The 16,331-nt window shown below is 35.7% G+C and overlaps 2 protein-coding genes across 4 annotated transcripts; one reads left to right on the top strand and one right to left on the bottom strand.

Annotated features, from left to right (window-relative positions):
* The first annotated feature begins 60 nt into the window (after window positions 1-60).
* On the top strand, window positions 61-11,314 carry LOC106178351 (mitofusin-2-like). 3 transcript variants are annotated; one of them, XM_013561491.2, is made up of 18 exons: window positions 61-232; window positions 936-1,140; window positions 1,303-1,429; window positions 1,771-1,933; window positions 2,237-2,358; window positions 2,976-3,084; window positions 3,325-3,432; window positions 3,719-3,872; window positions 4,325-4,386; window positions 4,843-4,964; window positions 5,317-5,443; window positions 5,792-5,896; window positions 6,878-6,980; window positions 7,582-7,802; window positions 8,285-8,431; window positions 8,637-8,833; window positions 9,190-9,324; window positions 9,599-11,314. In XM_013561491.2, the coding sequence occupies exons 2-18, from the start codon at window positions 951-953 to the stop codon at window positions 9,666-9,668; spliced, it is 2,262 nt and encodes a 753-aa protein (XP_013416945.1). In that variant the 5' UTR covers window positions 61-232; window positions 936-950; the 3' UTR covers window positions 9,669-11,314. The 3 variants fall into 3 exon arrangements, with proteins under 3 accessions (XP_013416945.1, XP_013416944.1, XP_086851525.1); XM_013561490.2 differs by having other exon boundaries at window positions 4,319-4,386; XM_086995399.1 differs by lacking the exon at window positions 6,878-6,980 and adding an exon at window positions 6,152-6,254 and having other exon boundaries at window positions 4,319-4,386.
* A 428-nt stretch (window positions 11,315-11,742) lies between these two features.
* On the bottom strand, window positions 11,743-15,412 carry LOC112042517 (uncharacterized). The gene is made up of 6 exons (XM_086995705.1): window positions 15,270-15,412; window positions 14,231-14,682; window positions 13,706-13,856; window positions 13,174-13,262; window positions 12,756-12,806; window positions 11,743-12,584 (listed from the first exon to the last, which is right to left on the bottom strand). The coding sequence occupies exons 2-6, from the start codon at window positions 14,594-14,596 to the stop codon at window positions 12,498-12,500; spliced, it is 744 nt and encodes a 247-aa protein (XP_086851831.1). The 5' UTR covers window positions 14,597-14,682; window positions 15,270-15,412; the 3' UTR covers window positions 11,743-12,497.
* Between the last annotated feature and the right edge of the window lie 919 nt (window positions 15,413-16,331).

The raw sequence follows: 16,331 nt of genomic DNA, 5'->3' as shown, positions 1-16,331 counted from the left end.
TATTTGTAATGTAAATATATTTATCCATTAATTCTAGTTTATATATTACCAATGACCTTGAATTCTCACTTTTCTGAATCTTTCTTTTTAGTTGCATCTCGCGCAATCTCGGAAATGAGAAAAAGCATGGAGTCCTTCGGAAGCTGACGACCTTACGTAAACCTTTTAAAAACACGACAGTTTTTAATTCCGAAGACAAACAGTACTCGAGAAAGGATTTTACTCAAAAAAGGTACACGCACATCTATTTTTGGCTGAGTTTTCCTTCAATTTGGTCGTCAACTGGCTCATAATCGGCGTAGAGCTCTTTAATTTAAATGGGAGAACGTGCGTAGGTTGAGTCAGACACTGTGCATTTGTATGTGAAATTTCTTTGTTTTCTGCTTTCGATAGTAAGTGGAGAATATTCAGTTTTTCGTTGTTGTGCCACCTTAACCATATACGCAGAACATTAATTTATATTCCATGGATGAGAGCCACTTCAAATTTGTATACTTCTCTGTAGCATTTAGAATATTGACATATCACGACATTTATTTGTTAACACTCCTGTGGACGATATTGATATATACGCTTTGCTGACGCATGAAAGCAAAAGCCTCAGAAAACGTGTTATGAAGACCATTAGCCCAAGCAGCCACAATGTTGGAGCTCTCAAACTTCTATTTTACCTGTCACCTCAACCTGACGACAAACAAGTTGTGCAGAGTTGTGAAGTTCCATCAACAATATTACTTACCCTATTATGCTTGGGACTGGACTAATTTTTTCTAATATATTGTGCTGAGTTGCGCTGTATTGCATACTGTAGCAATATCCTTGACAATGCACATTTTTAGTAAAACTTAGTATAAATCTGTAAATTGCAAGGTGGTGTTCAAATGATGAAAACTTTAAATGATGTGGTCATAATATTTCATACTTTCTTCTCCTAGTGTTTTTGATCTACCATGTCCGGCATTGTTGACCACTCTCGCTACCCAATGTCGAAATCTCCCCACACACCTCCACGCCAACTAGGCAATGGCCATGGTCACACCGCCTCCCCTCTCAAAATATTTGGACATGCCAAGAACAAAGTCAATGAGATCTTCAAGACTATTACAAGCTATATCAGCGAATCTGATGCTTTTCTTACTGGTAAGTGAAATAAGCAAATAGGGTTGCCTAGTCATTCATTTTGTGTTGTACTTTTTTTTTTGTAATGCTATCTCTCTCTCTCTAGCTCTCTCTCTCTCTCTCTCCTCATTATGAAATAATGGATTTGTATATGATATTATATTATTATGTATAATACATCAGGCATACCAGAAGGAGACAACATTGTTACCCGTGAACAGCTAGAAGAAGTGAAAGCCTTCAAGGGGAAAGTGGCTGGTATTGGAGAGGTCCTGTCCAGGGACCATATGAAGGTGGTCTTTTTTGGAAGGTACAGTATGTTTTATTGCATTAGACCAGAATTCTAAGGGGCACTTGTTTTAAAATTTTATTGTTTGGATGGGACAAATTAAATACTATAACTTAAGATGTGTTGAGTTTACTGTGAACGTTATGTGGTAATCATCCTCATGTGATTTAAAGTTGTATTGTGGTAGCAGTTTAAACTGTATACTAACTCAATGTATTTTTTTAGTCGTTCAGGAGTTCCAGTTCATCGCTGATTGTTTCAGATTTTCTCATGAGGTCCTATAGGTTACAGAGGAATCCTCAGGACTAGGTTATTAACTGTATATTCTCTAGATATTAATTATTTATCATTATTGACTGCAGGACCTCAAATGGTAAAAGCACAGTGATCAATGCCATGTTGAAGACCAAGCTGCTACCCAGTGGTATAGGACACACCACAAACTGCTTTGTACAGGTGGAGGGTTCAGACACACATGAAGGATACCTGCTCACAGAGGACTCAGATGAACAGAAAAGTATACATGTAAGTTAGTCTGAAAAAAAAAAATGAAAATTGATTTTTTTGACACATTGGGACCCAATTTAAAATTAAATTAATTTGATTGTAAATATATAGTATAAATTCCATGTAGAAAAAAAAAGTGCTGTCCCCGTTGCAGCCTTAATGTGTTGTATATAAATCTAGTGAATTTGAAATGAGAAATGGATTAATCTTGCTGCATTCTACTTCAATCAAACCAGCCATAGCTCATGCCCTGATCAGTATAGTGGAGTGAAGCTAGACAGCAGTGCCTTGATCAAAATCCTCTGTAACTTAATATTTCAGTCTGTCCGTGAGCTGGCCCATGCCCTGAGTGGAGTGAAGCTAGACAGCAGTGCCTTGATCAAAATCAAGTGGCCCAAGGAGAAGTGTGTCTTGCTCAGAGATGATGTGGTGCTGGTGGACAGGTGGGTGACAAATAACAAGATTTCCACAAATGAAAGCCCCTATGATGTATCCAAGAATTTAGCCAGGGAGTCCACTAGTCCTAATATGGATGGAGTGTTTCAGCGTAAAACTGCTGGAGGGCTTTTTACAATACTTGGTCGTTTAACCAACATTGAGGTTATTATGGGCAGCCTGTTTCCAAATTCTCGCTAAAGACTTGCCAGTGGGTGTATCTCTGCATGATTTATATACTTTTTGATCTCCATTTTAAGGCTTTGCTTCAAATTTGACAATTTTTTCAAGCCTGGTTGTATTAATGTCTTTTTCACTCGTGGCAATATTAAAGCCTGGTCCTAAAACAGAAGTCTGTTTTAGTGACATGGTTTATGTCTTGGGAAAAATTTTAAGCCTGGTCATGAATGTCTATTTCAGCCCTGGCGTAGATGTTTGAGGAGGCTTTGTTTGATCTCCATTTTGAGGCTTTGCATCAAATTTGAAAGTCAATTTTCAAGCCTGTATTATTGTCGTTTTCACTCATGGCGATATTTAAGGGTGGTCATAAAATATGAGTCTATTTTAGTGCCATGGTTTATGTCTCAGGAAAAATTTTAACCCTGGTCATGAATGTCTATTTCAGCCCTGGTGTAGATGTTTCGGGAGACACAGATGCCTGGATAGATAAATTCTGTCTGGATGCTGATGTCTTTGTACTAGTTGCCAATGCCGAGTCCACTTTGATGCAAACTGTGAGTAGTGATTTTGATTCTTAATCTACTTCTAGATAAATGATGCGGATGCATTTTTCGCATTGACACTTAAAATTTATGATAAACATAAGTGCAACAGAGAATCTTCAGTTTATATCAAATTTAATTCTTCATTTGATAGCTTTCAGCATAAATTTGTAGCCTTAAATTCACTCAATTAGATAACAACTTGATGTACATTCTTTGTATTACTAATCACTTCTTTATTTTTCCTTACAGGAGAAGAATTTCTTTCTGAGAGTGAGTGATAAACTATCCAAGCCCAACATCTTTATCCTGAACAACAGATGGGATGCCTCCGCCAGTGAGCCCGAGATGATGGAGGAGGTGAGAGAGGGGGGTGGTGTTTTAGAGAGAGAGAGAGAAAGGGGGGGTGGGGGGGGGGGGGCTTATGAAATCATCTACAGCAACCTTAGATGTGTGAAAGCTTCTACATTTGTTTCTTGACAGATAAGCTTAAGATGTTTATTAAACAAGAGCAAGAAAGAGTATTTAATATATGATATGTATGTCCTGTTATCTGTGTTTATAACATGTCCTCTGGCCTGTGCTATTTTTTCTCCTCTAGCCTGTGTATATGATATTAGTATATTCCTTCTCTGTATCCCCACAGGTCCGTAAGCAGCATTTAGACAGGAACATAGCCTTCCTGGTGGATGAGCTGAAGGTGGTGAACAGACAGGAGGCCGAGAACAGGGTGTTCTTCATATCTGCCAGGGAAGCTTTAACATCCAGGTCACAGGGACAGCCTGGCACCCCTAGCCCACGTGAGTACCAACACCACTGAGGTTCATGTGAACATTGTAATAAAGATGTGGCGAAGCTTGGGGTCCATGTAACAGATAGTACATCTACTTAATTATAGAGGTTAAGGTTAGCCTGATGTAAGTGGCTCAAATTTTAGGGCGAGGCTTACCTGTGCAAATTTTTGGGAACTGGACTCTCTGTGATGGGACTCTCTGTCACGCCAGACTGGCACAGGTTACAACTAATGGAAAGGTGTGAGCTGCCCTGTCTGCAGTCAAATTGGTCCTAGAATAAAAGATAATTAATCATTTCAAGCTTGGTTACTGTATTCTTGACAAATAATATTTGACATATTTCAAAGTGTGTAATGATGTTAGATATTTCTTATTCATTTCAGCAACAGTTTGTTTACTAGATTTTTGGAATATTTATTTTTTGTCGTTCAGTTGATTTGTTATATTTTAAGATGCAGTCCTACAGGAAGGGTACCAGGCTAGGCTGTTTGAATTTGCTAACTTTGAGAGAACATTTGAGGTAGGTAAGGGGGTTGGGAGAAAAAAAATGAGGTGAAAAAAGGGGGTTTGACAAGCTTGCACAGTGAGGTTCAATATTGTAGAAATGATTTATGTTTCTTGAAATTGAAAACAGTTTGATTGTGCAACAAAATAAAATATAAATAAGAAGAATAACAAAAGCATTCATTTTGTTGTAATTAAGTCTCATTTTATTTGTCAAAAATCACAGCTATTGATACAAACTCGCTCTCCTGTGACATACAAAGCGTGGCACCTTGTGTGGCGTTGGAATCTCGTATCCATTTGCACTTTGTAGAGCTTGTCAAGCACAACATTGGAGGTGGTTTCCCTTTTTTGTTTCATTTTTCATATGAATGCACTTACTCTAGCTGGTGGTACAAAACCCGAAGGCAGTATCCCCTCTCTGATCCTCTAGTATTTCACCAGTGCTAACTCGCTAGATTTTCCACTCTAGGAATGCCTGTGTAAGTCTGCAGTGAAGACCAAGTTTGAGCAGCACGCCCAGAGAGGAAAGACCCTGTCCAGTCAGCTCAGGACCATCATGGAGGCTGTACACGAGCAATCGCTTCAAGCAAAGTAAGTAGGCAAATCTTAAACATAATAATGTGTAATAGATTTATAATACATTGTAATGATAAGTTGACTTTTAGTACAAGCAAAGTTTGAGAGTTAACCAGGTTAGCTCAGTTCACTATAATGATAAGTTGGCTTTCTCTCCCATTGTCATAGAGATGCATTATTTTGGGTTGTGAAGTCTTTAACTGATATATCTTGAGTTTGTGAAAAAAAAAGTTAAGACTGGGGAGGGTTTTTTAAAAATAGTAATCCGTTTGTATCTTTTGAACCATTGAACGCTTTAGTTATTAACCATTTATCTGACTGTTGCCTAACAGTTCTCAAACAGTGTGTTTGCTGTGTAAACTTCCAGAAATCGCAGTATAACGCAGCGAGGCGAGACAAGCAGTAGGTTACAGTTTGTGTCTACGCAGCTGGACAAGTTGTCCAGTGAAATAAAAGACCAGATCAAGCTCATGGTGGAGGATGTGGAAAATAAAGTGGGTTTGATTTTCTGTATTAAATTTGTTTGTGATAGGTATTAGTCTTGTTTCTTATCAGGCTATTAAAAAAATAAATGGTAAAAATATAAGCATGTATTTGTCATGTGAAAGTAGTCTGTTTGAAAATAAGCATTGGATGTAAAATAAAAGACATTCAAATTAGTTTCAGAATCCTTGTGATTGAATTTCTGCAATTGACATTTTTTTCAACTACTAGTAAATTATTTAATTAAATTTGGAGGGGGAAGGTAACTTTTCTGTTATCAATATGTCTGTAAATGTTGTATTTAATGTAATGTAAAACTGATGATTTGATAAAACTGATGATTTCTTCATGCTGTCTAGGTTGCAAAAGCCCTGAACGAAGAGATCCGCCGTCTCTCCAGTCTGGTAGATGAGTTTGACCGACCTTTCCACCCAGACCAAAATCTGTTAGCTGTATATAAAAAGGTGAGCCGTGTGTACAAAAAATTTTAAAAAGTAAAATAATTTATCCAAATGACAGTTGTGAAAAGTTGATCATTTCTAAAGAGAGCAAACAAGTATTTACCTAGTAAAGAACAAGCCTCTATAAATGGTTTACTTTTTACCATTATTATAATTATAAAAACCTTTAGTTGACTTAATTTTGACTATAAAATCACTTGAATTGGTTGACATTGTGAATTGACGTTATATACCATGAGAGCCACTTGTTACATAAAGGAGCTTCACAAGTACATAGAGGCCAATGTCTGCCAGAACCTGCAGGCACGCTGTAACTCTGACATACGCAAACAGCTCTGGGAGAACTGTGAGATGGTACAAGGTATAAAATGACCTTTGGGTGACCTCAGGATGACCTCAGGATGACCTTGGCTGACCCATGTTGACTTTTAGTTTGCTTAACTTATTGCTTAAAGGGATAACAACTCTTTGTATGAGATCTATATTTCACAATAAATACATTGTAAATAACTCATAGAAATATAATTTATTTCTATTTCACCACAAAAATGGCAGTTAAAGCAATTATTCTGAAATCTTTGCTTGTCATTGTACCACATGACCTCCATTGATGGCTATACTCTTAAGAGATTATTACTGGAAAACAAACTATTTAGAAAAAAACCAGGGACTAATTTTGAATGTAGAAATGGATTCATTAACTATTGGTAAGTACGGGAAAATTGTCGTTTACCCCAGAAAAATTCATTTTTTGGCCAAAATGAACAGTTGTTATCCTTTTAACGTGTCGACTTTTTTTGTTTGTCTAACTGTATGCAGGTGGACGTGTTTGGTTTCTGATTATGTTCAGTTTATATTTGTGAGACTGTTTTCTCGTCGTGAAATTCAGATCAGATATTCTCTTATTAACCCCAGCTTGATATTTCGTTGTATATTTTCATTTGATTTACACCTTATTATTTTCCACCTGGTTTGTGTTCGTAGGAACTGCATGCTCACGTGGAGCAAAGTTTAGGGCGTAACTTACAAGCCAAGTGTTCGGAGGCGTTGTTGCGTGCTGTTGACTGCACAGAGCGCGACATGACAGGTTTGTGCATGATAATTATGTTGCACGTTTGTTGATATTTTGTCACATTGGTATGATCTTGATATATCCTATTTTCTCATTTTCTCTTTGTATCCTATTTGTTTTAGTAATATCTTTTAAGAAAAAGTTGGTTTGATAGAATACAGCAGAGAAATGTGTTGTGAAATGGTCCAATGCATTTGATTTATTTTATAGTTCAGATCTGGTGGATGCTGTACTTGAACAACCAGTTTGATTTTGTCATTTTAATAACCAGACTGAGTTTGATTTCTGCAAATATAACGGTCACTGTTGTTACTAGTGTTGACAACCTGCTTTGAATGTTTATTTAAATAACATTTTTACCAATAAATGGTGTGTTTTACGTGTAAATAGAAGTGCAATAAATTTGTAGCTGAACCTTTTTTATTTACAGTGATATTTAAAAAATGATTATTTATCTTATGTATTAACTATTGTGGGAGAGCAAAATTGATAACAATTTAAAAAAATTAATGGCAAATAATTGCTACAGTCAAAAGTGATGCAGTTATTTAACTTAAAATGTCTTTTTTGTGCTTAGAATGTTCCTTCTAACATTTGTCATCCCTCCCCACTCCAGATCGTATCTCTCACCTGTTACCTGAGGAGTCCAAGCTACAGCTGCTGAACTCTTTACCCAGGAGAGACTTTGAAATCGCATACCGCCTGGACTGCCGTAATCTCTGCGCAGACTTCAGGGAAGACATCGAGTTCCACTTTTCTCTTGGAATTTCCTCGTTAGTCAAGAGGTTCCTGGGTCCAAAGTGTGCTTCTAGGGCGCTGAGGGGGTACAGCAATCAGGTAATCCAAGTCAACTTTATTGCCACCTTAGAAGTTTTTTAATGACGAAATAAGTGGCATTGTCTTTGCTTGTTATTAGTTATCACTAAAAGTACTGTATGTAGTTTTGAAGTAATAGAAATGACATGTACACAAAATCTTTGTCTCTCACCTTGATCAAATTGGGCCTTTGTACAAAAGAACCCTTCTTACCAATTTCATCACCATTTTTCTAAATACAATACTCAGCTTTTTCTCTGTATCTCAAATGATTAATATTCAAAATATTATATGTATTTTATGCTTTTAATGTAAGTAATGACAAACCTTATGCCAGAAAAACTTATACTGGTTTTTCACTTATGTTTTCATACATGAATCTTATGAACATATCTTTATTAGACTGTCAATGTGCATTATTCTTTCTGCTCAAAGCAGGCACTCTCACAAAGTCACCCTAAGTAGTTGCAAGACGTTTACTTTTTTCTTTCCCATAATTCCAGATTCCTCCCCCACTGACCCCAATGACCCCCATGGAGCCGGAGAGCTACCCTGTGAGACAGAAGAATGAACTCATGATGGCGTTACTGACCAATTTCTCATCTCTGGCCTCTAGGTCAACAGTTGGTGCTGTCGTTGTTGTGGGAATTGTAAGTAAATTTAGCACTGTATTTAACTATTGGTGCTGTCATTGTTGTGACAAAGTATTGAATTCAGAGTGTGTGTGTGTGTGTGCGTGTGTGCGTGCGTGCGTGCGTGCGAGAGAGGGAGAGAGAGAGAAGTCGATGGTATTATCTTTAAATATAATATCTAAACTTCACCTTATATTGTGTATACTTTCACTTTCTATTTCAGGCATTCAGAGCAGTTGGCTGGCAGGTGGTTGGTGTGGGCCTGGCTCTATATGGGGGAGTGTACCTGTACGAGAGGCTCGCCTGGACAAATAAAGCCAAAGAAAGGACGTTCAAGAGGCAGTACGTGGACTACGCCTCCAACAAACTCAAACTGATAGTGGACCTGACAAGTGCCAACTGTAGCCATCAAGTCCAACAGTAAGTGTTCTTTTTTTTTCACAGTGTATATTGTGCTATGTACTTCATCATATTTAAGTCTGTTATCACCATTACAGTTAAGTTGCCATAGACCATTTCAGATGTTGAAATGGTTTAGTTTCAATTTTCTTCTGTGTCCCATGTTATTGCCAGAGAGTTGAAATGAAGTTTCAATATTACACCCCTCCTGTGTTTTCTCCGGGGAGTTGGAATGGAGAAGTTTCAATATTTTTCCCCTCCTGTGTTATTTCCAAGGAGTTGAAATGATGAAGTTTCAATATTTTTCCTCTCCTGTGTTATTTCCAGGGAATTAAAATAGTAAAGTTTCAATATTTTTCCCCTTGTGTTATTTCCAGGGAGCTGAGCTCCACATTCTCCAGACTGTGTTCCCATGTTGACCACACCAAGGCAGACCTGGAGGAGGCCATCGCAAGCTACAACAGGGAGGCAGTGAAGTATGAGGAGTTTGGAAATAAGGCAAAATTACTTAGGTTGGTCTTGTTTGTGAATTGTGATTGAATTTTTAATTCCATTCAAGGGATAGTTGACTTTAAAGTATTGAAATAGTTACAAGACAAAATTGTGTGAAGTGCAAGTGCGTAGTTATTGAGACATAGCAGAAATAATTTTTTGTAAAATTTGTGTACATGAATTAAGAAGCTGACTTTCAGAATATGGAGACAAACATTTTTCATGCCACTTGAAACCATTTAAATTTATAGTTAGTAACAGGTGCTTATTGATTTTTTTGTCTCTTGTTTTCAGAAATAAAGCTGGATACATTGACACAGAACTGAACAGTTTCATCAAACAATACCTGAAACATGATGTATAACATCAGTCCTATAGCGCCATCTACAGTACTGTGTATAGATAACAGAGTGAATGGGCTTCACCACTGGGTGTTTTCTTAGCCATTGTGTATGCATGAAGATCTTAACAGCATATTGCTTTAACATTTGTATGCTGAAGTGTACAGTCATATCCAACATCATCTGACACATCATCTTCAGAATACCTGTATTTTATATGGCATAATCTGAATTAAAGATGTACAGCAACCTTGCACATATTCCAGTGGAATGTATCTCTAGGGTTAAGTTTTAAGGCCTATTGGCTTAATGTGGGAAGTGACATTTATTTGGCTTACTAGGAAGTGGAACATTGCCAATATCAAATATAATGGGCTCTTTTGTTCCCCTCATACTTGTGGATAAAGTTTTGATGAAGGATAATTTATGTGATGGTTTCATGACGTGATTGCTGCACTGCCAACTTGTGTATCTGGTGAACATGGCCTTGGACCTACTTTCAACCATGAATTGCTTTCTTGTAAATTTGCAATTTTCTTGCCCTTATTTATTTTAGAGGTATCAGGTACGGATAATTTTTTCAAGAAACATTTCACTGTAGGAAGTAGGTCAAAGGTCAAATTCAAGGTCACATTTGGATGAGCATGACTCTGTACTTATCACATAATTAACGAGAATAACAAATATGTGTACCTGTTTGTGCTGGGAACATTTTATTTATTTTAAATCTTGTCATGCATAATTTGTTGAGGCACTATAATATGTGAATTAAATTGTGCTTTTAACGAGACTTTGTTAACTAAAGGTGCTTAATGCTTATTTATTGTACATATGTAATAGGCACCTTCTTGTGGAGTATTGTAACTGACGTGAAATAAATCTTGCAAAGTTTTCTAGGAGTTAGTGTATAGTATGAACAACTGCTTAAAAATATCAACATGGACAATTTGATTTTATTTCTTGACAAAACCATTTGGTAAAACTTGTCAGCCATGCTAAGAAGCACAAAGTAGAGCTTGGAGGATTGGAGGAAGTTTTGTTCCCATTGGATTGAATGTAAAATTTTGTTTTGTACAATTTTCATGCAAAGAAGTATACTGCAGTCAGTTTTAGTATTGATAATTCTGAAGTGAATATTGCTCTTCAAAGATGGCTTTTTCTATAAATTGTTTAGGCATACTGAGTACATATGTGAATTTTTAATATTATTATTATTATTCTCATTACATCTCATTAAATATTGAAGTTATGAATGGCCACATATAATTGTGACCATTACAGAATTATGACTGTAATTTGGTGTCCCTGCTCTAGGTACCCCCCCCCCCTCCCCATCACAAATCACAGAATTGATGGCTGACACAAAGTGTACACAACTGATAAAGAAGGATGTTGGTTTTTGCTCATCAAATGACACCAGGTTCCCTTAGAATGTAGTTGGTATTCTAAAATAGTGAATTACAGCAGAAGAACCATGAGTTGTTAGAAGCATGTCACTTGTATGCTCTTAGTAAGGCACGTTCAGTTACAAATTAATTTTCTGAACTGGTTGGCAAGATGTATTTGTTGATTCTATTTGTAACTCACTATAATGTGCACATTATTGTAATTATAATTATTATTATCATTAGTATTTTGTTAAACTGTAATAAAATGTTTTTATACACTATTTCTGTTGATGGCCTCGCTGCCCAACAATAGCTGTATGCAAAAGAAATGTGAATATAGTATGAATGAGGGAGTTATTGGACAGAAGTGCGTGGATTGCAGCTATATAATTTATAGATTCTGCAGGTCTTTATATATATATATGTACCATCGTCAATTGGGTCCAACAGATGCCCCAATTATAGGAGCCTTTTGATTCGTACTTTAATCTGACAAAATTGGGCCTCAGTAAGCTCAGTAAACAAAAGAGTACAGTAGAACCTAGAACAGGGATTTAAAGGCATGTTAAAATGTACTGAAACTTTCAAGTATCAAGATATATCAGTAAAGCTTTAAATTTTTATTATTATTTTTTTTTTTTTAAGGGTGGGGGCGTAAGATGCTGGTCTTAATCACCTGAATGAGTCCAAAATGACAACAAAAAAGGCATTATTAAAAAACACTTTCTTTAATTTATTTTGACCTTTGCTTTTTGAGCAACAATTTTAACAAAATCATCAGACATTTCTAACTAGTGCCAAGCTATGATGAAAGTGTAATAAATAGTAAAGTGTTCAAATTAAATAAATGTGAAAATGGTAATAAACCTGACATTGTATAAGTAAAGACATACGTAGTCACCAGAGGCTTTATTGAATTGCTCTTTTGGAACACTATTCATTCAATGTGAAATAACTACAAATAAATCAATAATAAATATATAAATATAAACATACAATGTAAAAACAACAACCCGACAGATTATTTAAAAATCCACACAAAGAGAAGATAATAAATATTTATAATTATACAGCCAATAAATAATAGAAATTGATGAAATTCAACATGAAATGTTCTCCATTTCTTTAATTCTGTTATCAAAAATTTAAAACTTGAGTGTGTTTCATGTAAAAACACATTTTACCAAATATCTTTTCTTTACAGTCAAAATATCCCTGCTTTGACAAAATCCTGTAGATAAATTAGAGAACAGCTGAAATAATTTTACACTGGTGTCCTATTTTGTCGAAATGACAACTGAAAGAGCACTAAGTAAAGGGCAACCATTAAATACCATGCCCAATTTCATTATGATTAAGAATTCACCAAATGTGCTTTAAAGCAAGCTGCTGAACCTAGCTCTTTTATCTGTCACTGAATCATGTCCAAAAATGAAAGTGAAAGTGAGCAATGAGGAAATTATGTCACCGTCTAAGCACAGCACCATGTCCCTGAACTCTGAAATCCACGGGGGATGTCATCCCCAACTCTCCCTTCAATATATCATAAACCTGGGAACAGAATGAATAAAGTGTTTATAAAATAAACTGAAGCATGATTCATTTCAATGTATCTTTAAATATAATATCAAATATAAGATTTATAATATTTTAAAATTAATTTTTCATCCCGACTTTAAAAAATCACAAAGCATATGAAAGTCAACCCTTTCAAGAACTTACTTGTAAACAGTGACTGAAGTTGCAGTAGACACTAATAGAATCTGGCTCAATCTGTAACAGAAATTACCCATAAACAGTGAATGAAAAATTTACACTATTCTCTTACTCTGACATATAGATGGTACCTTTTGGATAGAAATTGACAGAAGACTTTTGATGACTATGAAAAATGACTTCACAAACATGCACACACACACACACACACAGTTTCTAAATAATTGTTGAATTCCTGAACTATACAGCATCATATTTTAATATTTAAATAAATATTTTAATATCTTAATAAACTAAATTTAATCTTTACACTGTGAAGGTCAATCTCCTTATCAACACAACATTACCATACAAATTTCTTCACGCGTGTCACATGAATACCAGTAAAAATACTATTAGGCAAATTTTCATCCAAAGTTCTTACCAACACAGCATTACAATGTGGAAGTTTCCCCTGGGATATAATACTGCTGATTTTGAGCCATGCTGAGTCCTGTGGTTCACTAGTGTTGCCTGGTCAATTAGGATATAGAAATCATGATTATTTGAGAATTATCTACTTCAAAACAACATCCATAATATTGTTAAGTTTTTCTTCATATAATCTATTAAGATCTTAGTAATTTAGAAGCAGCTTTTATTCCTTGAATAGTCTGTCCCTTATTCTTCAAATAAATTAGATTCCACTGCATACTACATTTAAATATTTGTGTGTATATATCAGCCCTCATAATCTATAAGATCTCTCTCTCTCTGTACAAGTGCATATATCATGCACATATATACTGTATATACCCTACCTGCCAGCCCACACACCACCTCTCTGCTCCTCCTCTGTGTGTGTGTGTGTGTGTGTGTGTGTGTATGTGTGCGTGTGTGCATGTGTTTGTGCATGTGTGTGTGTGTGTATGTGTGTTAGTGTGTGTGCGTGTATCAACCACACATATATCTCCTACCTGCCAGCCCACACACCACCTCCCAGCTCCCCCTCTGTGCAGGGTGCAGGTTATACTGCCTGCTGGTCTGGGACAGCTCTATGTCCAGAACACCTCCAAACTGATGCCACTGCTGGGCCCTGGACTGGCTCTGTGGTGAAGAACACCACCTCTGGAAATTATTATAATTATAATAAATAAGGCCATTTATTTCACATTCTGTATTATACTGAATAAGCACTGATTTATTCAAACAGCTAGGCTGTGTCACAGTTGCTTTAAGATCAATTTATTTCAGAAAAAAACTGTTGGTAAAATATTGGTTTTGCACATGGAAGAAATTCACAACTGACCCAGAAAAAACTTAAATGCTCTTGTATTATATTTGTTTTGTATTATGCTCTTGTTTTATAAATGTTATACAATTGCCTACACTGTGAATTTGACACTTCCTACCGTAAAAAGGATCTGAAAAATAATTTAGTTGCTCAGTTAAAAAAATAACTTGTTAGCTATCTAATCAATTATGTCTGGCCTTATCCTTACTTTTTTTGTCAGAGAACCTTCCTCACTGGAGGAACTGCCACTCTCAGACTCATCCTTCCTTCTCTTCCTTGACATTAGCTTCTTCACCAGGGGAGACACAGCTAGACGCTGTTTTTGCCTTTGATATGACTGCAAATGTGGCTTTGCTTTTGGTGTCCATGGTTTTTTAAAGTCTGTTAAATTAATGCCTGATTCTTGTTTAATTGGTTTTTGTAGAGTGCTTTCATCTTGATCATTTTTACTTTCTTCACTTGAGTTTTCCAACAGATGTTGATCGTGAGATGATTGTTTATTCTTTTGTGGATCCATTTCAAATTTGTCGCCAGGGTGAGAACTATGGTGCTTTTCTTCTTTTAGTACCACCATTTTGTCCTTAAAACATCACTTCCCGGATGGGATTTCTCTTGTCGGTTTGCATGAAGGTTACCACAGTAACATTACGTGAGGGGATTCTGAAAATGGAACACATTTAGACCACATTCAGATTCAAAGATCATTCCAGCTGAATCGATCCAACTTTGTGGGGATTCTTGCTAAATTGCATTCAGAGCTACTAGTATATTGTTTGATACGCCTTCTTGCGTACTGTAGCTGAGGGGTAATTAACTTTCGTGAGAGCTGGGTTTAATTACCCCCTAACAGCTAGAGGAGGCATCTCAGACATTAAAGCTGATCACACTGATTACACTTAGGGTGAATATCCAGCAGAGTTAGATCGATCCAGCGAGTACGATGGGTTTATGAACTTAATCTGAACGGTCCGTTAGACTAGCAATAACACTGATTAATTTTGAAAAAAAGGGGTAATTTACTAGTAAATTAAAGACAGAAATGCACTTGGATTTGGATAAGAAATTGAAATCGCACAGCTCATGGCTATAGTAAAACAATGTCAGTCCAGCTAGCAGTATGCTAGCACCCATAACACAACAATATTTGAGTTGAGAACTTGATGAATATTTAAGGCGGAAAATCTCTTCTTAGTGAAGAGACTTAGAATAGCACTTCCACTCGTCGTGTTCTCGGTGTTATTCCTTACCGTTGCTATCACTGGGATTCGCAGGTACAACAACTTAACCATAGATCTGAAAATAAAATTGAACGTTAACTTGCTAAAATTCTATTCCGCCGGCGCCATTCGTAAACATTGTAAATTTCCTTCCTTCACTACTGAAGATCGAGAGCGCTTTTTTTGCGCCAACAAGACACGACGTTCGATTCCTTTACAAATAATTTTTAAAGTATTTCAACATTTCGTATTAAAAAATAATAATAATAAAAAACAAAAGGCAAAATTACAAAAAGCAGAAAACTCTTAAATGTGTTATCTCGTGTTTTTATTTTAATTTTTTTAAAACATTTTTTAAATAAATATTTCAAATTTTGTTCATCAATACAGTATAACAATACATTCAATATCAGTACATTCTAACCCCTCAGAGGGCCATGTATTTGACATGTTTACCCTCTTTTAATAATGTTTATTATTATTATTATTTATTTTAAAAAATAAAAAAGGTGTTTTAAGGAGGAAGAAAAAAATGAATAAATTTTCAAGAGTAGATCCTCTCAAAATCAGCATTTATTGAATGTAAGTTTCCTTCAGTCTGTATAGAGATAAAAGTCAGTTTATTTTGAAAAGACTGCATAACTGTTACAGTGAAAATAGTATAAAGCTCACATTGGAAAACTCAAAAAATCAAATTGAACTTCCACACTTCAAAAAATTAGGGAAAAAATACAAAATAATTGTAATATAATATTACTTCATGTAATACCATACTGATCCATTAAATATGGTACATATCATACAGTAAATCTCAAGTGGAGTTAGCCATAGTAAGTAAAAAAAGTATCTAATATTCAAATAACCAAATAGAAAACAGAAAAATATAGTCTCGAATCCAAAGGTAATGTTCTGTCGAACAGGAATTTAGTAGAGAAAATGCACAGTGCATAAGGAGTATGTTTGTTTACTATTATAGTATATATACGAGGTTTGATTGATAAGTAGTGAGCCTCATATAGAAGGGGTACACATTTTACAAGTATTTTTCTTTATTTTTCAACATAGTTTCCTTGAGTATCTACATGTATACAC

This window comes from Lingula anatina, chromosome 9, assembly GCF_051362555.1.
Source record: "Lingula anatina isolate TDL-2025a chromosome 9, LinAna3.0, whole genome shotgun sequence".
In the NCBI taxonomy this organism is placed as follows: Eukaryota; Metazoa; Brachiopoda; class Lingulata; order Lingulida; family Lingulidae; genus Lingula; species Lingula anatina.
This window is presented reverse-complemented; position numbering and strand designations above follow the sequence as displayed.